Here is a 23,239-nt window from a genome sequence, read left to right as displayed (position 1 = left end):
TATATTTTCATATAGTTTACATGTCATATCTTATGCTTTTTGCGTAAAAAACTTCAATAGCTACGTCTTATTGAAATACCGATTACAAGCGTCTGCTAGCATTGAAATTGCCGGGAACGAAATTTAGTTACGAATTAATTTTCCGAGGATATCGCTTTATGCAAAAGGGCGACGCTCTTTTAGTTTTAAGTTTAGTAGAGATAAGGAGAAGATGCTTCCTTTTTTAGAAGCATATAGTGAACTTTTTATATGAATCTGTAAAAAAAAATACTTACTATAAGCTTACTTTCACAACTAAAGTAATACATAAATGAAGTAGGTGAATAATTTATATTCATTAAATTAAATTTTTACATAGCCTCTGTTCGTAAGCGAAGGTGATTCTACCACGAGTGCGTGGATTAAAAAAAGTTGGATCATAGCACTTATTATCCGCAAAGCAGTGGGTTACTTTAGAACAAATGTAACATAATCTAGAATAGCGTAGACGCTCCGAAATGTTACAAACTTCATGTTCGCCTTTTGGATTTAAGTCACTTATCAGAAAAAAGCTAAGTTGTAAACAGTGTCCAATCGTTATCCCAACTTCTAGGAATCATGATACTTTTGTTGGTAATTCGTAATATGTACTCAAAAGTTCAGTCGACCGCTATCAAGCGTTATTAGCTGAAGATGTGTGTGTGCTGCAATAAAAATTTCATTTCTATTACATTTCGCTGTATCTGTCTGTCCAATGATTTCTAGAGGATAAAATAAGATTCGCTTTTATGTTACTTACCTCTGTGGCTCTTTTGTGTACTACAGCAAATTTTTAAGAACGCTTCTACTATAACAGGCAGTGCCTTTCACTGCCTAAGTAGGTTGGCCAGCTAGTTTTCTTCGGGTAACCTTAATTACGTGATTATTGTCATTCATATACCCATTTCTACTCAGTTGTTCTGCTGAGTAGTGACAGTGGTTCTTCGCCACTCCGAGCAGCTTAGGGTGTACAGCACCAGTCCGTTGTATCCTAATGTGTGTGTGTGTGTGTTGTGCATGAATGACCTTCCGGTGTACACACTATTCTGATTTATAAAGCAATGGCCCATTTCTATGTACGTCCCTCCCTTTTTATTATTCTTTATTTCTTGCCTCCCACATTTGTCTACTGGCCTCTAGAGGACTACTAGAGTTACGTGGAACGAACGTCGTACCAGTGGCTAAGAGCAGGAGGCCGTGGAGTCCATAAAATCCCTCCCAGAAGCTCCTTCCCTAGGTTCTTCTCGTGGATCTTGTAAAAATCATCTTCATTGTAGGCCTCGCATTCTCATAGCCTTGCAATTTTCGAGGTCGCGAAGCCATCCATGACTGAATAACTGCTCGTACCTCAGGTTATACCTAGAAGGGCCAACACTGCAGTACATCAGCTCCGCCGTCGTTGCAAGATATGAATGTATGACAGTATACCCTGAAGTTAGGCTGACTAAAGCTGATGACTAGGCCAACAAGAGTCAGCCCAGACGAGACCTAAAACCCTGGGTTTTTTTTTTGACCTGTTCATCTTCCCGGCAAGTTCCCGGCTCATCGGGCAACTAGTTGGTCCACCGAAAAGTTGCTCCGCACTGTGCCGTCTCCGTGCTTCTTCTGCGACCCTACTCAGACCCCCATTTCCTGACACTCCTGACATACGCGATCAGCAATGTAGAAGGATGCGCAGTCGTGCCTCGCTTATCTCCAATTTACCGTCGTCCTTCCACTCAATCACGAGCCGGTCAGTGGTCAGCCGCTAGTACTCAAGTAGAAGAAGCATGACTGGTTCGTCCATATGGTCTCTCATGTGTGATCCCGAACGTTAACAAATGGCCAATAAAAGAGACGGTATTATGTTTTGGGTCACGGATTCTTCGACCAACCAGACGACCATGTAACCGACTGAGAACGTGGGAACAATGAAGTTAGAAGTCGGTGGTTTGTGGCCTAATCAACGAAAAAAGATAGGTAAAGACAAGAAATAGAGAAAAGAAGAGCCTCTCCCTCGTGCCCTGGTCTAGTCCTACCTCTAAGCCATGCCATTTGGCTTGCGTTAGCATGCTCTTGCACTCATTGGCTGGTCATGATAGCTCATACTCGCTGGCGATTCACCCCAATCGGTGACTGTACACCCTAGCCCGAAGTACCTTGATCACTTCTGAGTTCACCGTGCATGGCTACCGCTCCCTTCATTCCTGTCCTTGTGCGTGCATCTCAACACTGGCCCGGAATAGCCGCCCCACATTCTTCAGTAGCGTTTGAAAACGGAAGCAGCGGGCAGATCAGCTCCAGGGAACTACCCTGTCGCCGTTCAGAAACTCTCATTTCGACTAAGTAGCGCTTTCGACATAATCTCTTTTTACAGCGAGACTCGTGTTTCGTTAAGGGACGAGGTACGAGAGGCAAAGAGGAATAAATTTTATCTAGCTATGTTCTGCCTTTCGCCGGGCCGACCCAAGAAACTAGGCAAGAAAAGTAAATCATAAACTGACTGATGCAAATGGAGGAACGCTGTTACCGATAACTTATTTTGGCTATCGCAGCTTACCACTGGCGGAGCCGCCATTGAACGCAAAGTTCTCTACAACTGCAACAAGGCTGCGTGGAGGTATAGGGCCAAGTGATACACATATCTTGGAGAAATGGACAAAAACAAGGTATGAGCATATCTAAGCTATTTGGATAGCACCACGCTATCGAAGTCAGTCTAGCGGAGATAGTGGGTGCTTGGTTCCGACCAGATCACATGCTATTAAGTACACAAGTCCATGCAATTTCTGCCAGATTCGATTGGCGAAATTATTTAAGCAATTAGATCATAGGTAACTAGGATAATAGAGCAGATGATCAGCTTGCAGAAATTAACTGTAGAAAATACACTTTATACCAAAGTTAACTTTCTTTGTCCTTAGTGTTGAACAGTAACAGCACTGCCCGCATGTGGGGACAACCTTCAAGTTCTTATTTCCAGATTACACATTTTTTTACACACTTACCACCTCTTAAATGTACAAGTGGTAATAGTTACGGCTTAGGAAGCGCTGATGAGGTTACAGCCATTGCTGTTAATCAAGGCTGCCGTCCATCCTTAAACGAGATGTGTACCAAATGGATCGTCCGAATATGGTTAGCTAGTAAAACGGGTTTTGCGAACAGCTTTAAATCAGTCATCTAATCGATTAAATAAATCCCATTCGAATTATTCCCAAAAAGATTTTTGTACTGTAAGAACATGTTCAATGATTTGTGAGATGTTTTGGAATGATGCCAAAGGCTGAACTACTATGTGAGAAATTATGTTAAAGAAATATGCAATGGTAAATATGTAGTAAAAAATAGTTTTCATTCGAGTAACATCGTTACCAACCTCAGAAGGAATATCAGCGTTTAGTGATCACTATTAATTAGAATCTATAGCCCAGGACGCAGAGTGTTTCACTTAATTCTGGCAGAAGCCGGCCGTCCAATGGAATCTAACGACCCAAGCGCTCTGGACGTAAAATTCAAACTATTTAGTTGCAGTGTGCATTCCGGCAACACTGAATTGCCGATTAGGTAACTGATCATATATTATAATACGGCTGAAGATTTAACATCTATTTGGTGTCTATTGGTGGCGAACTTTGCCATTGAACTCGAAATCTGATCAGGACGGCTGCAGGACAAAGGCAGTTGCTATGGTGATAGCGTGAAAGTCAGGAAACGAAGCTGTCACTAACGCCATGTCCATACTCTAGCAGGTGAGCTTCGATAAAAACTTAGATATTTAAAACTGCTCACATCTTAGGTAGGTCAGCCTGGAACCCGTCACGAGTTCCGGTTTTGGAGCCTTTTTGGTTACAACTATGGAAGCCGCGCACTCGTACTCATAGCCACGCGACCTCTACACATGTTCTTTAAGATCTCCTATATATATAATGGTGAGATGTTAGTTAAAACGCTTACGGTTCTAAAGTTACAAACGTACTTGAATGGATTTGCTACTCGATGGCACCTGCCACAAGGCAATGGTAGTGCGGTATAACTGAGAGTAGCGACGATCTGATCTACGGAGCATGATATCTTCACCGCGGTTAAGTTATAAGGATATGGTTTTTATTCATATCTAACGAATTTGAAGCACGTAGTTAGTAGAGTGTCGCAATCAATTATTTTCCTCACAATGAAATCGTTTCGTGTTAACTTCTCCTCTAGCAAAAGTCACTATGAAGGCCCAAGCGGAACAACACCGAGGCTGTTGATGTAAACAGTGGGCAGGTCCAGCCGGTGGAGACTAGAAAGAATAACGGACAGTACTCCCAATGCGTTGGCATGTGCTAAAAGGGGTGAGTTGGCAAATTTACTTCGAATCGAAGCTGCCTTCGTCGCCAGTCATTTAATGCGTCGCGTCGGTGCTTATTTAGGTACAAAGAAACGCTACCCTTTATTTATAAAAAATAAAAGAAGCTACTGATGTAACTAATCTTCTCTGAGTTTCGTATCGCTACACCTTACCGTATCATTACGACCTTAACACAACGCAAGCATGCTTTGGAGGGTGAATCAAAAGCACTCAGTTGAATATTCGTTGCTTCAAATTTACGCGGCGTTGGACTAAACGTTAATACCTGAATGTCTGACAGGAAAACAGGGTGTATCGCCTTTTATAGTTTGGTAATTAGTTAATAAGCAATTATTATGTGAAGTAGTATTTCGAAATTCATCTTCGAAGCATGGTCGTCCAGGCGCTGCAGCTCACAGTCAATCATAATTTCGCGTCCAATTAATATTGGTTCAAATAGCAGCCTGATCTACTATCATCGTTTCACTGATAATATGTACATTATGAGTAAACAAGAAAGCTGTCTACAGATAAAGCCAGAAATGTCCGCCCATCGTTAACGTTATTAACCTCATACAAGAAATCGTACTCAAAATCATATTTTCATATTCAACCATACATAGCCCGCGTAATTTCACACCGCCGAAATGTTAAAGATAATTTTGGCATTATTCTCTTTCTCTCTCTCTAGATATATGTAGATATATATATAAAAAAAAATGATAGCATCCAGGAATTTAGCTAAATGTACTACGTGCATACCATTCGTATATTCTAGACAGTACAGGAATCCAGCTATTTCATGACTTCTGAACGAAAGTATGAAAATATCCGCAAGTTGCAATTGGTACCGTACAAAATTTTATGAATCCTCCTGACACTGCTACGTCATTAAACACAAAAAAAATGTAGTCAATCACCGAAGCGTTGGTATTCCCTAGATACAATTGTACACGACTAACGGGACTGGCATACTAAGTCTGCTTTTCTCAGGTCGCATGTTCCAGTCCGCGCAAAAAACGCTTTCAAAAAGGCGAGAATCCACGACTAAAATTACAAAGACACATGCGTGGGCAGTGCAGTTGCAAACGGAGTGCATGCACCTCGCGGTTTCTGCAGTAGTATCCAATTACAATTCAGAGCCGAAAATTGAAAGGCACTTCAGGCTGAAGGTCAGCCAAGGAAGTAGATCTATGCGACTTCAACATTTCCTGAGTATCGCAATACGGCTTGCAAAGGTACCATACGTATCGAAGCATTTTGCTAGAGGTTCATAGGGGGATTTTGTGATAATGAACGTGAACATAATTCATAAGTTCTCATACAACTATTTTGTTTGCAAGGTTTTCCCATAAAACTAAAGCTTTAGCATTTGTTAAAGGTGAGACACACGAACGATTAGTTGTCAACATGAGCGCCTAAATATTGATGACAAACTAAGCTTGGACGAAGTTCCTGACGTTCCTGTAAGAATCTGTACCGGCATTATCAGCGTACAGTACTTAGATTGTTAGCAGTATTGTTTCTTAGAATCAATTTCGAATTTCAGAGAATCACTTACTACGGTGATCATTTCTCTGTACAGGATACTTTCATTAGAAGCACTTCAATTTTATTTGTTCTGCGCACGCAGTCCATACATTTCTTCGAGAATTAGATTTGAATTTTGTCTTCAGACGCACATAATTTTTCTGTGCATTCTTAAAACATTACGGATTACACATAAAATACCCACACATTACAGATAAGCATTCCTAAAACGTAGATCCGACGTTTATGATTACTTTCTTAGAACTGAGCTTACTTTACACACACTTAAAGGTACGATAGTTGCAACCGTAACAATTTTTTTGCTAACGTTCAAAACTTTGTGACAGTCTCCACCAGGCTTATAAACTAAAGGTTGAACTGTGTACACCAATGCGCCGTTAAAGATATCTACCTGAGCAAAGCTGGTCGCTTAGATTTTGAAAGAACCTATATTTACATTTGAAACTATTTATTGACTTGCGTACCTATAAAAAGGGTGCATATCTAAATTTATAAATAATAACTTCGTATATTTATCTTTCTTTTTGTTACCATTACCATTCATAAACACCATCGCAGTTCAGTACTAAATCACATCACATCTGTGGTATGTCACGTTTTGCAGGCACCGTCCCGCACTGCTCTGATCCTTTTGCAGACACATGAATTAACGCTTGTCATTCTTGTCTAAATACAGACACGCTCATGCAGGCACAACAAAATTAATTTTTTTTTTACGCTTTCTTGCCCAAAATAATAATGATCTATTTCTTAAACCTGTTTATCATAGTACGACGGTTAAATTATTTTACATTTTTTTGCTGTCATTAGATTTCCTTATAGCGGTCGTCATCTCAGCCTGCTTTGGCCTGTTCTCCGCGCAACTGTATCTGTTCATATCAATAATGCTTTCCATGGTAATTTGTTCGAACCTTCATATAGCATCTTTATCGAACTTTCTTTGAGAAGCTTTTGGGATTCAGTAGTTCGGTCTGTTGTGCAGTTACACCTACAAACATATTCGCATGCACGTTCCTCCCCTCAGCATTCGGGTGTCGTCATCACCTGAAGACAAACATTAATTGAAGTAGTCGACTTGCCTCGATTGGTACTGGTCCGTAGAGTCGGTGCCTCGCTTACAACTGCACAACGTCGTTCGCTATTTCATTGTTAGTGTTCCCTCAGTTCTACCATCATCACCACCATATCATCAACTCGAAACAATAAAATATTCCTGCTAACTGACAGAGAAGTGCGCGAGTGAAAGAGTCGGCCATCTTGCTGCATCATTTGTGTGTTATTGTTGCCTTTGTGCTTTTTCTCACGCTATTGGACTTGCAACTTTCGCCGGGCTAGTGCTGATCCTACCGTCGGAAAAGGATCAGAACTATTTCGAAATACCCGTGAGCAAGCAAGGCACAGAATTTATGGTGACGACCCAGCGGAGCGCGCAGAAACGGCAGAGCTCACTAATTTGCTTCCATACCGTTTTTTCACTGAGTACTTGGTGACGTATTTTCCGTCACCTATTGCTCGCCTATAGTTAAATTTCATGTTGCCAACAGCTTTTTGAGAACAGCATTTGCTTGATCTTCAGGACTTGACTATATATTTTCCGTCACCTATTGCTCGCCCATGACTTCACTATATATTTTCCGTCACTATTGCTCGCCCATAGGTGCCAACAGCTTTTTGAGAACAGCATTGCTTGATCTTCTTGACTTGATTGTATATCTCACTGGTCTACCGGAGGAGGCTGGCGCGCAAAGTTCGGCCCTATCGTGCCGGTCGTCAAGTAGCCAGCGATATTAGTAGTACCTAAAAATAAAGCGTAAAATTAGCTTCTGGTTTCAATTCCTAAGGACCGGGACAACTATGTTTCACTATAATAAACGCTAACTATATATATCTTTGTTATGAAATTTTTGTAACATTTGCGACTAAACAATTTTTCATACGGAATCTTCTTCTTGGAGTTTAGTTTACTTAGAAAGCAGACAACTAATCAAACCTCATTTGCAAACGATGGTCTGCATCGAATGACTGAGGGACTAAAAGATAGGCAGTTCCATTACTCATAAAACTAGTTAGGATACTTACTTGGTAAATATCCAGCGATGGTTGTTTCACGAGTAAAGAGGTCGTGCCTTTGATCTTTAAAGTCGGCCCAGGTTTTCGAAGCTGTCAAAAGCTCGTTTACATCGTCACCATAGATCGGATCCGCAAGCATTGCTTTAAGCGCCTGCACGATATGCGCCTTTGAAGTGGCGTTGGTCACCGACCTTTCTAGAAGCTCCAGTAAAAGGGATACCAACTTTACGCTTAGGGCCTGAAAAATAAGCAATGAAACTCATATGTTTAGTTATCTTAACAACGCCTACCAGTAGAGGTTGACAGTAACACGTTCATTAAGAAATTTTACACCCAACAAAGATATTTACTCCGTATAGTGCTATTTTTATGATTCCAGTCACACCAGCTGGTATAATTTCTAACAGCAATGAATGCGGGATTCCAGCCTAGTATCTTAGTAGAGATGGCTAAGTAACTTGGCAGAAAGAACTAGACATCGTCGGTTCAAAACAAAGTGGCATATTAAGTACTACATTTTTATTCGGTGAAATAAGTTACGTAACATATGGTAAATACAGTATTTAAAACTTGCCTGCTGGACAAGCCTCGAGGCATCTTTCTGGAACATTTGGTTTAACGCTTTAGCAACAAGATCAAGTGTTTCGGGGCAATTGTTAATGGCAGAACGAAGCCCTGCCATGCAGTCACCACTTTCGCATAGCTGTTCGACACACTGTTGACTTTGCGCGAGCTCGTGTAACAAACGTACGGCGTGCTTTGCCTGGGGTGCGGGCGAGCCCAAAGCAGCTACCAATCGCGGAATATGGCCCATCACCGGGATGGCGTCACGCAGCTGACCCTGGTTAGCGAGAAGACCAACGATGGCTGTTGTCACGGTATCCAACATTGCCTCCTGCATGACAAGAGTGAGTATTAAGGGTAGGGATAGGTAGTCAGGTAAGTAATTACAAAAATTGCTAACTGCTATCATCATACTAAAAAAATCATTACATGGTAAAATCGGAAAAGCGTGTGATACTTACGTCGGAATCTTGCCTGGCCATTAGTTGGCATGCACGATCTAAGCATTCTCCTAAGAATTCCTTTGGCCTGCGCAAGGACCAACCCGGACTTTGCACGAATAGCCGTACGTACACACCGCCAATTACCAATTCGTCTTCTGCAGCCTCCGCACACAAACTGAAGTCCGGTGATGGCTAGTTGTGGGGTCCATGCGGCAAAAATATAATATTGTTTTCTTATTTTTCTAGTACTCTCTGATTGAACCGTGCTAACATTCGTTGTTAGTTTAAAGTCACACAAGAGCATACTTTCATTATATATATATATATAATAACACGATGAGCAAGAAGATTCTTGAACCCACTCGCTCATAGTGTTCATTTCTGAAAACGTCATCTCGCGCTATAGAAGTTCAAGTTAGTCAGCACTGCACAACGTACGCCTATCACAGAGATGCGGGTCTTTAAAGTTACACGTGAAACAAAAACAAAAATTAGCAAGCGTGTGATGCCGATCACCAACTTACGTTCCATAACTCGGTCGGATTTTCTGTTTGCCTCTCAAATAATTCCTGACACATTTGTCTGACGGTCAAACATAACCGCTCTCGGCTTTCATCGTTCCAGATCAATTCTGGATTCTCTTGATTGCCTTCGAATAAAGTGACGCTGTCTTGTGGAGATTCCTTCATGGCGTCCAGGAAGACGGCAGGCATGAAGCGGGCCAGCATACGAAGTAGTTTGGGCCCGCTTAACTTGTCGCCGCTCATCTTAGCCACCAGTTCAGCAGTACGCTCACGAACTTTCGGATCGCTCGCATTGCAGTACACGTCGAGGAGATAGAGGAGAGCGCCTTTGCTTAAGGCTTCTTTAACTAGCTGAGTGCTGGACATTAATGGAAGCAATGTATCCAACACTACTTGCTGATCTGCAGCAGGGTTCGGTAAATCACGTTGAAGAAAGATAGGAAGAGGTAAAATTGAATTTTAAGGATCTTCAACGTCAATACGCAGTTTTGTAAAATAACACTAATCATCACCATTGTCATGATAATAGTAACGAAAATCTACTGCCCAGTACCTACTGAACGAGTGCGACCTGTAAAAGGCCAGAAAATTTTCAGTTGAAACTTACGTTGATGGTTACTTTGGAATGACTTGAGGACAAGCAACAGAAAGACTAGAACATGGACGCTGGCAATATCCTGCACGCAGTTTTTGTTGCCGGTCACTGCCTGAATCACGCCAACGGCGAGGACCCGAAGCCGCGTGTAGTTTGTGTTTAATAACAGGAACAATAATTTGAAGTGGCCTATACACAGAGTTTCAACAGACGGGTTGTTAAGGATGACGTGATGGAGAGCCTCCATCGCCAATTCCGCGTTTCGTATCCGATCCGATTCGGCATCCTTTGTTACGACCAAATTGCTGTTTTTAGCTGAATAGATAAACTGAGCCTGCGATCCAATGAAACTTAGGAGCTCCTTCGTAAACTGGCGAGCGTCTTCTAGTGGGAATGTTGGCTGCTCGATATAGATTCGAACAAAGATGTCACCAACCACAAGCTCCTTGTCGAACAAGCTATACAAGAATGAAGCGCCGTAGTCTTCATCGCACTCACCCTGAAAATAAGAATAAACTAACTGACAATCTAACAAGATTTAAGTCTACCGATCATTTAACAAAAGTTTGCAAAACACATTGCTGGTCGATTAATAGAAATTTTAAACCTAACGTTTGTGCGTGTTATCAACAGAAAAGCTATCAGTTAAACAAGAAGTATAAACGAGTCTTTTCTGTCATGTATATATAAATGCCTTTCTTTATCGGTTGCGTGTCATAGGTCCAAACATACGTAAATAAATTTATTCGGGGCAGTCACAAATATAGAAAACCCCTCAAAGAAGAAAAACCATATAGAGGCCCATGCTAACGATCCACTCATTTCTTGCTACGTACCGATCGGATCTTGGATTTTTGTTGTTGCTCGAGGTATTCGGTTAGCTCTGCCCGCGTCGAGTTGTCCCATATAAGGTACGGGTTCTCAGTATTGGAATTGAGAACCTTCAAAATGCTAGATGGCTCGGAATTGCCTAACTTCCTGACGACGTAGGGCGTCAGGAGAGCGACCAGACACTGGCGTATCCGCTGGTTCGAAGGAGTGGAATCCGACGATTCCAGGCCGGCAAGTCGAGCGCAAGCACGAACAGATAGCTCTGCAATGTTATCAAAAACAAGCGGTATAGTAAGTTTATTAGCAACTGAGTAGAACAGGAAATCCAGCATGTTCATTGATGAATACCATTTTTGCAGTTATGGTTAAACACGAGTTTTATGAAAATCATGACATATCGCTACATAGTTATTAAATTAGGAAACAGAATTGCAGAGAAAAAAACGGTCTGGAAACGAATTGCCAAACCGTAGAAAAAGCAGCCAGTGACCATTTACTTTGTAGGCAGTCAGCACCAAAAACCAGGTTGTTCTAGAGCATAGCTTTCACACATATAGTATGTATTTAAATTAAGTGTGAATCGCGTCGTCTTACCTGCCAGATGATTGGTAACTGCCTGTTGATTACTCTCCTTGCTGACCTCGACGCCACCTTCGCCCAATGTGTAGTCATACTTGAAAAAAAAAAGCAGCAGGTGGAACAGTACCCCACATTTGAGCATCGAGTTTTGCAGCTGCTCACAGACGCTAAGCGATGCTATGCATTCAACGGCTGCCGCACATAGTTCTGTCAAATGTTTGAAATACAGGATACGGCAGAGATCGTTGACAAAGTTCGGCAGATCCTTAATCAACACGGTTCGGCACGACTCAAATTTGGCGGCCACGGCGAAGCAGGCAACAGAGTGGCGGCATACGGATACAACCAGATCTTCCGGGGTGCTCGAGTGGCTCAGCTGCTCGACGCAGCGTACAAACGCCTTTCCCAGCACTGCCAAACCGTCTTCACGCCGTAGCTCCTGAACGTTTAGCTCGGAGCAATTAAGTGTATGGTACATTGTCTCAATGGCCAGACCAAGTAGGGGAGTCTGCTTCGACAGAAGTTGGTCGTCCTGCGTTTCAGTTTCGATCATCTTAATGAGCATTGGATAGCCCGCATACTTGTATGGATGCAGTGCTTCACGACATCGACAAAACAGGATAGCCTGTGCTTTGAGGATAAGACTCAGATTGACTGGATCTGGTCCATTAGTCTTTCGCGTCGATGCGTCGGACAAAAACTCATACGCCTTGTTGACCTTTTCAAACATTTCGCGACCCTCAGGATTCTTATCTGGATGATACTTAGCAGCTAAACCAAAGTACGCCTTGCGGATTGCACAATCGTTAATTTTGCTTTCTTGCTTAAGACCGAGAATTTCACATGCATCGATTTCATTGATTTCTGGTGGTTTGCGATTTAACTCAGTCTTCCACGTGTCGAGAACGTCTTTCAGAAGCTGAACGGGCTCCAAAATCGGCCAATCAGGATACCTTACAGTGTCACAGAGGTGACGTAGATAGTAAATACTACAGAAAAGCTCGTTCTGTAGTTGTGGATACTGAATTTGTGGCAGTGGACAGTACTGGTATGGCGCTCGTGTGTTGGACTTGAGTCGAGGCGTGAAATCGGCAATGTGAGTAGCAATCTTTTCGATCATGAAACGGCGCATTTCTGAGTTCCAAATCGCCTCTGGTGTATCAAACTCGCCTAGGAATATTTCGGCAAACTTTGCGGCACCATGATTCTCCAGATAGCAGATCATTGCTTCGGGTAAAATATTGCCCAGGATCGAGCGCTGTTTTAGCGAGCTACTTTCCTCAGTTCGGAAAGCCTGACAGGTGTGAGTAAGATGTAGCAAATTTCCGATGGGTAGTACATTTGAACCGGTATACATAAGGATAAAAAAAAAGAAGCCAGACTGATACAAACGTTGAATCGCAGGATTGTGTTGCATGACATGCGTCAAAAGGACGGCCACCTTCTCGACTAGGATCGGATCGAAGGTTAGCAGCAGCTGAACGACATGAGGCATAATGGAGGGATCACAGAGGCGCCTCTTGGCTCGCGGCAGAGGACGAACGATACTCCCATCAGGCTCCTTTGTAGGGTAGACCTCGCACACTTTAATAAGAATATCTAATATAAGGGCAGCCAAATCTGTCTCGTTTCGAAGCGCCGTTCCATGCGCCATTAGGGTCCATTTGAGTTGGCCGACTTCACTGAGCTTGTGCCAACCATCCATACCCTGGGCCCATACTTTCGTATCCGTATTCACCGTGCCCTCCTTATATAGCTTTTTCATCTGCAATTAATGAATCATTAGGTAGTAGTCATTATTATATTTAATAAATAGGGAAAAAAAAACTTAAATTTATATGCATGAATTTAAATGCGCTTGGGTGATCGAAAAGAATACGGCATCTAAACGGCAAATTGGTATCGAAAAAAACTAAGTGGCTTAGGATAGATTATAATGGCAGAACGATAACTACATACACACCTCATTAATACTGTGAGGTCCGTTCTCGTTGTTGTTGTAGAACCACTCTTTTTCCTGATCCATCATAATTTCGGTCGATGCCTCAATCACATTTGTTTGGGCTGGAATAACCGCACGTGACGTGTGCAGATGTGCCAAACATAAAAATTCTACTAACACCTGATACAAAAGGTCACATATCGGTCATACAGTTAGCGAGAGAAACGCGTAGATGATTGATGATGTCAATAAGAAAGAAAACATTAACGATGAGATATAGCTCACAACTTTACTAAGTTACTACTTGTACATCTTAAAAGATTTCATCTAGAAGAAAGCAACAAATATATGGCTAACTAGGAAAAACAACGCTTTGAAGTTAATCTTGAAAAACTTATGAAGAAAATTACGTCTTTCTTACGATCTTATTAAAAAAAAAAAACAGTTGGTTTCAATAATTAATACCTTGCTGTGTCCTACCTTGATACCGTTTGAGTCAAGCAAGTACTTGATGTTTTTCTTGTTGTTAACGAGTTTGTCGATGAACATAATTAAACGGTCTCTTTCAAGTCGATTGCTTGTTTTCTGTAGCATGTCGATTATGTATTTGGTATCGTTGAACGCTCCGATCTCGAAGTGGTGCCTACCGTACACAATTGCCATTGCCCGCAGACACAAACACTTCATATCAGTTTCGTTCGACAGGAGAAACCGATGATAGAGGTCGTTGAAAAAGTCACTCCTATAGTTGAACGACGAGTAGAATCAATATTATGAACGTGCCTTATAGCTACCTTGTCTCATTCATAAACCATGTAATGCTCAAACAATATGTAAAGCTCGAGTAAACGTCAATGAGCTACTGTGTGGTAATTAACCCAGCGAGAATATATAAGAAGCGCTAATTATAACATGTGTCAGCAAAATCCCAAGCATAAAAGTTTATTCACGAGTATCTACAAGTACGTAAATATAGATGCTTCGTTTGGATTATATGATAGTCAATATTAAAATTTACATTATGCGCTATAGAAAATAATTACACCATATCGAGATATTAAAAAAGAATGAGCTCAGTTTCGCTTTGTATCTTATAACTTATCGCAACAGTAGATTTTTTAAGTTTTAAATTGGGGCGTTCGGGTATGTTTTAGATGTATACGTAACCTTATGACATCCTGGTCTAATCATGTAATTTCATGGCCAAGTAATTAATGTTCAAAATTGCTACGTACGACTGCATTATGAAACCGGATGGCTGCGTAGAACTATTAAATGAATTCGCGTTCGTCTTTATAGTACGATCGTCCTCTTCGAGCAGGAGCCGCAAAAAGAAGTCGCCCACCTGCAGTTCCTCTGAGAGCGACGGGTAGATTACCTCGAATTCATGATGGTTCCACGAAACGGTCACATCGTGACACAACTCTCGATCCTGTGTGAGACTTCGTAGTTCATTCTCAAGGGCATCCTTCAACTCTTCTCTAAACGTGTTAAAATAAACAATTCGTAAGAATGAAACAGTAACTTGCAGGCATTCGTGCAGGCAGGCCTCAATCGGCCAATCGCATTCACCACCCTCAAAGCCGTACTACCTTATAACTAGAATCACTACTGTATATCCGATACTAGACTGGTATTTTTTTTAATTTATATTACCTCTTAGCAACAAAGTACACAGCATACAGATCAATTTCAAACAGATAGAGACAGCAGACAAAATATTTTCCTTATTATTGCACCTTGTTTTGTAGTTCCAGATGAGGTGCGGCTTTGCATGGTCCTGATGGAATTGGTAGTAGAACATGGTCCAGTTTGCGGTGCTTTTTACTCGTTGCCGTCTTCGCCGTAGGACAACTGGCTGCTGCCGCGTTGTTGGGCGGTCGTCGCTGCCGCCAAGACCAATGCGACCTTTTAAATCTTGAGGTACCCGAGATTTCCAGTGCATTAGGAACTGTTCTACATGTCGCTCTACCACGCGCCATTGCCGACTACTAGCGCGATGATTCATATTATTTGAATGCTCAGTAGCCATTCGAAGATTATCCCTTGTCCGAAGAGTTTCAATCGCCTCTTTTGGTGGCATCTCTTTGGAATCCATGTATGCCAGTAGACCCGCGGGCTAAAGGAATCGTGGTCAAGGACGGGTGTTATGACGACGATTGAATATAAGTAAATAGACTTGGACGTTATTGTAACACCAATAACCTGAAATAGATGCCTGTTAACGCTTGTCGTTCCTCTATCTTACCATAATTCTTTTCAGAGCGTTCATTGTTGGTGGGTGTCCAGTCAGCCATAGGCCAACTAGCTGTCTCGATAGCTCTCTCAACGCAAAAAGCCGACTCTCGGACCCAGAAGCGTAAAGCGCATCAAGAAGATGCCGCGGAAGTGCCGCTTCAGCTAAGGCAAGATCTTGCATCTTTGCTGCGAGTTCCGACTCGCCTTCCTGCAGCAGAGTAAACACAACAACAACGACCACGTATCGTATAAAAAATATCTTATATATATGAAAATTGTTGCATCTCCGAAGTCCTCTGTGTGTGCTTACCTCAATGATGGCTTTCATCACCAACCCAGCTCCACGCACGATGGCGATGGATGAGTGTTGGAACAGTTTGAAGAGCATACGGCCAGCGTGCTGCGCGACCAGCTCGAGAAGCGCATCAAACTGTGCTCCATCCGTCGTCTCCGAATATGGTGCGCAAAGTGAGAACGTCAGAAAGTCTAGCATAGCTGACACCACAAGACAACCAGTTCCATGTTGCTGTAAATTTGTTTAATAAAATATAAGTAAAACACTGTAGTAAAACTGTAGTTGTTGTTATAGTGGCCGTCCCTGCGTATAAACTATGACTTTTTTGTGTTGTCTGATATTTTTGTTGCGAATTTGTAAATACGCTATTACTCACTAAACCCAACTATAAATAAATGTATAAATAGTTGACGGATCGCTGTTTGATAAATGGCTGTTTACTGTTGTCATGCGTATTTCTCACACTGTCGATGCGTCGTTTACCGCAGAATTTGTTGTTATCGAAATGTTGGAGAGAACTGGAGACACAACAGGGAGATCAACCCACCACGTGTTGAGTAAACATGTTGAGCAGCTGTTCGAGAAAGTTTTTTGATGAGAGTACGCTGAGCTTGTTCTGTTGCTCTTGAAACAGGTCGCAGTCGTCATGCATCGGCTGAATCAGTGCGCAGAGCATGTCCACAGCTGCGTGCGAAACCGCAGGATCCCCTCGGGACAATGCCGTAATCACCTTTTTGCCGATGCGTTCACGCACCCTGGAAAACGTCAGTCGAATATTGAGTAGGAAAATGTACTAAAAAATATACCACAGATAACTAACATAGATAACGTATCATAGAATCAGACAGACGTTAAATAAACTGACACATTCAACAGTTACGAATATGACGTGGCAAACCTCAAACTATCAAATTTAAAATGTAGTACAGTTTTATTCTTTGTGTATCTCTTCGCTGGCATAGAAGGTTCAAACAATAATCATAAATAAATTAACACGCTTAGACAAATATCAGGCCCGACGCCGTACTTACTGCGGAACCTGTGTAAATGCGGCGAACCCTGCCTTACACGCGACAAGCCTTCGCAGCGCATGAAATTGTTGTTCAAGAAGATCGAAGGGAATACGGTCTTGTTCACCTTCCTTGGCTAGCACCGCTGTAAGTGCAGCTTGGAACATTTTGTCTTTGTTCTCAAACAGTGCATCTTTGTTTTTCGCCGTGTGCAGCAAGCCGGAGTAGGGCACATTGGCGTTAAAGCGTTCTACCGCTTCAGAAAAACTCCACGAACCTGTATTTAAAAATCAAATTCACATACAAGGTGAACATGGGACACACTGAGGTTTACGCAGAATGCGTGTGATACAAAAATGCGAAAAACAAGGAGCACATCGCTTAAAAAACGACACAGATGGGTACGAATATTCTTCTTCTAACCTAACCTAACTTTCGTTTCAATTTGCGATCCCGCCCATTCAGATTCATAGATTCACTGACAGTGAGCATTAATGGATACCAAAGAGCAACCATCTCAAAAGTGCTCATGTAACGGGACCGACGTCTAATAACTAAATATCGAAATGTATGACAATACCTGTGTCAAGGTTTCGGAGAACCCACACTAATGCTACAGACGAACAGATACACATCACACAGGCATATATGAGAAAAACAGCCGGAACAAGACGGGTGCCTTATCTGTATGGAGGTATATCCCCTTCTTAAAATTTAAAGTATAATAATTTAATAACTTTATTAATACATTTTGTGATTCAAGATCGCATTAATTACATGCTTTCAACCAGCTGAAATTGAGACTTTCTGGTACCATGTTTTCTGCGCCATCACCTATTCTATTCTACAGGCAATCTTTTTATATTATCAGTTGGAAAAAGAATGATGAAGGTAAAAACAAAAATTCTGTATTGTAAACCATCTATAAATCATGTCTACGTATAAGAACTTAATGCATAAATAGCTATTAAAGAATACCCCACCACTCGAGATTCCTGGATAAAATTCAACAAAAGAGTGAAGCACAGGGGCCCCACTCCTATCAGCTTTCATCAGAAATCAGTCAGTTCTGAACATAGGCTTTCAGTGTCCAAGTAGTTTTGACTCGATAAGGTATCATCTTGAATTTAAAAATTCCAACTAACAAAGGTTCCAGACCTGTAACAATCTCATCATATATGGTTTATATGGGAATGATTTATCCCTAGAGTTCTTGAAGGTAATGCAGCGTGTTTGGATTTATAGAACTTGGGAGTCAGTAGTTGCATGTGCGTATTCCAAACGCACATAAATTGCTGATTTGGCCCTTCTAGAGGGATTATCCCATACGGCTTGACCACTTTCATTTCGACAACCATACCTCCGTAGAATTACATCGTCATCATCATCGGTATTCAGAACAGTGCAGCAACGTATTCTTCAGTGAACAGAGAAGAAATAGAGCAAACGAGGTACTCCAATCTCAAATGCACTTCGATGTACGTACTTGGATGCGTGTGAAGGAACTTCAAATGAGCAATTTCTACGTCTTCGCAGACAGGTACCGATAGAGGGCCGCAGCGCTTCCCTCGCGGCATATGGCTCATGCGGACGTGCACGTCGCGATTACCCGAAGCACGCACGCCGTCAAGAAGTGAGGCAAGTAACGCGTCCCGATTCGACGAAAAATACGACTTCTGCACATTGCCACCGCTAACGAATTCAATAGAGAATTTGCGCGGCTCCTCACGATCGCGTACTAATGCCGCGACGTCGCTTAACGGACGCAAAGAGGTGACGTTATATGTGTTACAGTCTCGCTCAACGAGACATGATTCCGAAATGCCTAGAATACGTTTTACCGGATCCTATAACATAGGGAAGAAACAATTGACACGAGCCTTTTAGGAGTTACTTGACGATAGTACCAAAACATATCGAGATCAGTAAAATTATTTTTGATTTTTACTGTGCGACTATTCTATGCGACAATGTCTGCAGCCAGCACAACATAACCGGCAGCATACATCTGTGCTAATATATACGAAGAACGTACCCGATGCTTAACTGAAATCTTGTGAACCATGAAGTCACAGAGACTCGTGACAGCTTCGTCAACTGAATATCGGCCGAATCGCTTCAGCTGTGCGGTTTCCTCACTCATTTCTTCCTTGTACGAGATTAAGACGCCAACATGTCGCATAGCATACTCAGCGACGGTCTGAAGGAACACGTCCCTTTTTTCAACTACAAACAAGTGCAACCGCTTGTAGCTTTCAACTGAGATAGATATTCCGCCTGGTGGGCCATCCATAAGCTTCGCTAAATTGCCTATATCTTTGTAGTAGTACCTGAAGACAAGCGTGTAAACAAAACAGCAGAATACAAATGGGTCGAGAGCTAGTTTGAAAAGATTACCTATTAGCATATCGTATTCATCATCCATAGATATTATCCGTAGAAATTATGTACAGCTTTGTAAAGTTTGTACCGAATAAATCGGACTGAATTGTGTTAAGTATCTGCATTTTTATGCTAGGAAAAGTTAGAAAACTAAATTTCTCAAGCAGACTATTATCCGTTTGTTGCTTTAGCAGCACGAGTCGAATGTTGGATTGTATTCAAAAAGAAACACAATTCTTGGGAGAATAGGTGCACATGTCGACCTTTCAAAGCCACAATTTTTAATTAGGCATACAGAGTCTCTATCTAGGTGACATGTTCACATGCCATGCGGGTTGTTCTACATGGAAACAGTTGCTTTTTTTCACAGGTAAAGCAAAGCTAAATACATACCGGCCGAAGCATTCTCTGGATGTGGGGTCTTGCTGTGTGATAGCCACCTCACCTACTTCCAAAATGACGGGTACCCTCAGGTCGGCAAAATCCTTTTTCGTTGCATTGAACCACACAGCGTTCTTTCGTGGCTCACAAAATAAATGCTTGAATTTCTAGATAAAGTCAAAGGAAAACGAAGCGAGATACCCTCTATTTAGTAAGGTTCATATTAAATACTTATTGAGTTACGTTCTAATGAGCTCAATTAACGGCTGTGAGGGGATAAATTGAGTAGATGAAGACTTACGTAAATAAGATAGATAAAAGTATCAATCTCACAGAATAAAAAGCATTTGTATGCAGTTGTCTATTTATAAATCATATACTCGAGGGCTTACTAAAGCTTCGGTAAGGATATCGGCTCGGTACTCGGATGCGAACTTCATATCGGCAATTTTCTTGCCTTCACGAGACTTTCGGTATTTGATTACGAACTCAGTATCTGAACCTTTCCCGGATACGGGCTCTATACCGACGAAATCCTGGTACTCGAACTGAAAACGTTAAAATCATAACAGATTTTGATTGAGTTGATTATATAAACATGCAGCTTCTCTATGGGGGTCAAGGGAAAACAAGGTCTCTAATGAACCAAGGAAGTTTTTGTGACTTGCGAGCTTCATCCCTCTCCCAAAATTTGCTGAGTTACTGAAAAACTCGCTGCACTTCATGACAAATAAACAAGTGGTTCACCGACATAGATAAAGTGTGGCCATTTTAGCACTTAGTTCGAAAAAATTTTGCGACAACAAGCAAACTGATTTTCTCACAATTAGTCAAAAGTTCGTCAACATTGATAACTGTTCCTTCTGTTGGCCACCTTTAATTTTCAAATGCAAACTTAAAAACCGCAGTATTTGCACACGAAAATTAATTGACAGTTATCATGTTTTTGTTGTTTGGCTAAAGAATGTCCTAACCTTGTTGGTTTCGACCATCGAGTCGCCGACGTTGTATGTCGTAATGGCGCGGGTGCCTACCGAGAAGATGCGCGCGTATCTGCCCTTCCATGACAGCTTAATAACGTTGTAGCACGCCACATCTTCATTAGTTAAACTTACACTGGAATTTCGCCCTCCACTAAGAACACCTCCGCCACCGCCAGCGCCCGGAGACATTATCGCCGATTCACCAGCACCGGCCTGGCGCCTACGCAAAAACGGCCATGCGGAAGCTGCAATTTAATGTGTGCCGACAAAATTTTAAGTTAAAAAATACCGTCTACACCTGTGGGATAGTACGACTCACCCACATTTTTTTCATCAGTATTTCAATAGACATCGGACACGTGCGTTGTACAACACTGTATGGTTCTTTATAGAACGATGCAGAACCGTTTTGCGTGGAAAATCATTTCTGGTAATATTATAATTCGCTTAACAAGTTTGAATGATAATCAATGCTCTGGGATTTGTTCCGAAGTAAAAAAAAAAACTTTGATAGCGCGAAAAGACTAACGCAACCTACTTTCAACTATCTAATATCTTCTGCCGTTGTGAACTATCCAGCAAACACTAATCGCTAATTCTTTAATTTGACTTAGGAATTAAACTATTCAAAAATTCCAGGCCGTAGTTTATATCATTCAGGTCTGCTGAAATACTTGGCAAATAATGTACATCTTCTTTTGCCCGTAGTCTTTTTGATTGACATTTAACGAAAAATATATGTCTTATTGAGCTTTAATATTACTTCTAGAGCCGGATAAAATGTAAATGATTGCATATCTCTAACCTCAACAATATTTCCATAAGTTATAAGAATGAAGGTCACAGTTTCGGCGGCTCATCCGGACGTAGCGTGAATATGATAACTATCTACAAAAAATTTCTTATTTACCGCTATATTCGAGGGCTGATAAAACTGAAAACGATGGACAGTACCAACTGATCAATCTCTAACGACTTCTTTCACCCTGATTGGATCAATGGGTTTCCATGCGTTTATGGACGATATTATAACGATGAACTCCCGACCGAATCCAAAGATGTGGGTAACGCCAACGGTTGTTTATTTCACGTAAGAATCGGTCTGTATATCGACAATTTTACACGGTTCAGGGTAGAAGATCAAAAAAACAACATGTTTTGATATAATTCACGAGCACAAAAGAGCACGAGCTTACGAGGTTTTTTAAATTAAACCTGACCTTTTGCTAGTATCTTAGAACGGAACCAACAGAATATATATTTCTTACAGTTTCTCAAAAAACATAACGTTTACAACAAAATTATCTATGCAAACATAGCACCCGCACTGATCCTACTCAAAGGGTGCAAGCTAAGTGTAAACGTTAAAATAACATTATTGAACAAAAGTTAAAGCTATTAAGTGGCATGGTAGACTATCTTGCTTTCTTTAGCTGCAAGTTGTAACTTTTGTATAATCAATTACGCGTTTCTTCACTTTTTTTTTAGAATTTTTATAAGATGATTCCAAGCTTATTTGATCTAGACGCCACTTGCCCTTTTTTTAAAAAATACATTCACTGTACTGAAGCCGGGTAGGTCCCCAATTGAGATATCGCCAATATCATGTGTTTGCCTGGGCATTCGTTGTTTTTACCGGTCTCTTATCTATAATTCATCGGTTCACTTTTGTTAAGTAAGCAATTAGATGTAGTTTGTTACTGTTAAATTCGAGCTAGTTCACGCTTTCTTAAACATATCTAGCAAAACCAAAAGTCACTTTATTAATATGTTCTAGTAAAAAATGTTTGATTTTATTAGTTAGCTATTACGATTAAACATTTAAAATCTCCTAGACATTGTTATTTTTGCTCTAAGTCGCGAAATCCTCGTATGGTGGATGTTTGAAGTATCAATTAAACAGCAACGCTTTTGCCTTTTGAAACTAACTCTAGTAATAACGCTAGAAATCGTTACATAGGTAAGAATATGAACTTTTGGCATTTTTACTTGCATTGTGACGTACTCTTCTCGGTAGAAAACGCAAGTTTTATCGACACATTACGAAATTACCTGCTAGCTAGCTTGATCCCTGCAACATCCCAAGAAATTACCAAAGTCATAAGAACTTATGAGTCTACGGTTGACTTGAGCTTTTTCGTAATTAGCGATGTTGTCGAAAGTGCAGTCATATACTTACTGTATTATTCTAACCTGCAACCGCTGGTAAACTTTTCAAACATATTGTATTTCAGATAGAAAACGAGTAATAACAGTATTTGCTTGGATTGCAATGAATTGCAAGCAATTAGACGATCATTAAGGATCGAATGGCTTGTTTCATTGAAAATATGAAGTGCCTAGATCAGCGACTTGGATTTCGTGATCAACACATTCACTGAAAAATCATAAAATGTACCTAACGGAGGTTATCGACATCCTAGTATTGCTTAATCAGCTTCTACTCCCACAAAGGTATAATATAGGATAGAGTGTATTGTATGTTCATAATTATGCACTGACAGTTTTGAATCAAAAATGT

General features: G+C 41.2%; 1 protein-coding gene and 1 long non-coding RNA gene across 3 annotated transcripts in view; one reads left to right on the top strand and one right to left on the bottom strand.

Moving 5' to 3' along the window:
• The first annotated feature begins 1,125 nt into the window (after positions 1-1,125).
• On the top strand, positions 1,126-6,574 carry LOC111261027 (uncharacterized). Its single transcript, XR_002680721.2, has 3 exons — positions 1,126-2,666; positions 3,660-3,749; positions 4,204-6,574. It is a non-coding gene; the product is annotated as an uncharacterized LOC111261027 (long non-coding RNA).
• Rme-8 (receptor mediated endocytosis 8) overlaps positions 6,366-23,239 on the bottom strand; it is a 20,774-nt gene continuing 3,900 nt past the window's right edge. Inside the window, exons 2-22 of one of the 2 annotated variants that reach the window (XM_022834200.2) lie at positions 20,710-20,963; positions 20,128-20,283; positions 19,748-19,902; positions 19,008-19,302; positions 18,459-18,819; positions 16,994-17,249; positions 16,510-16,717; positions 15,978-16,193; positions 15,678-15,875; positions 15,169-15,548; positions 14,665-14,910; positions 13,910-14,171; positions 13,451-13,609; positions 11,503-13,252; positions 10,914-11,170; positions 10,090-10,576; positions 9,483-9,883; positions 8,977-9,150; positions 8,526-8,846; positions 7,961-8,189; positions 6,366-7,678 (exon numbers count right to left, since the gene is read on the bottom strand). In XM_022834200.2, the coding sequence (XP_022689935.1) occupies positions 7,596-7,678; positions 7,961-8,189; positions 8,526-8,846; positions 8,977-9,150; positions 9,483-9,883; positions 10,090-10,576; positions 10,914-11,170; positions 11,503-13,252; positions 13,451-13,609; positions 13,910-14,171; positions 14,665-14,910; positions 15,169-15,548; positions 15,678-15,875; positions 15,978-16,193; positions 16,510-16,717; positions 16,994-17,249; positions 18,459-18,819; positions 19,008-19,302; positions 19,748-19,902; positions 20,128-20,283; positions 20,710-20,907 (6,792 nt within the window). In that variant the 5' untranslated portion in view covers positions 20,908-20,963 and the 3' untranslated portion in view covers positions 6,366-7,595. Of the gene's footprint in view, positions 7,679-7,960; positions 8,190-8,525; positions 8,847-8,976; positions 9,151-9,482; positions 9,884-10,089; positions 10,577-10,913; positions 11,171-11,502; positions 13,253-13,450; positions 13,610-13,909; positions 14,172-14,664; positions 14,911-15,168; positions 15,549-15,677; positions 15,876-15,977; positions 16,194-16,509; positions 16,718-16,993; positions 17,250-18,458; positions 18,820-19,007; positions 19,303-19,747; positions 19,903-20,127; positions 20,284-20,709; positions 21,870-23,239 lie in introns of those variants that run through there. The other variant, XM_086968541.1, reaches the window with a different exon arrangement.

This window comes from Varroa jacobsoni, unplaced genomic scaffold (genome assembly GCF_002532875.2).
Source record: "Varroa jacobsoni isolate VJ856 unplaced genomic scaffold, vjacob_1.0 scaffold_510, whole genome shotgun sequence".
In the NCBI taxonomy this organism is placed as follows: Eukaryota; Metazoa; Arthropoda; class Arachnida; order Mesostigmata; family Varroidae; genus Varroa; species Varroa jacobsoni.
This window is presented reverse-complemented; position numbering and strand designations above follow the sequence as displayed.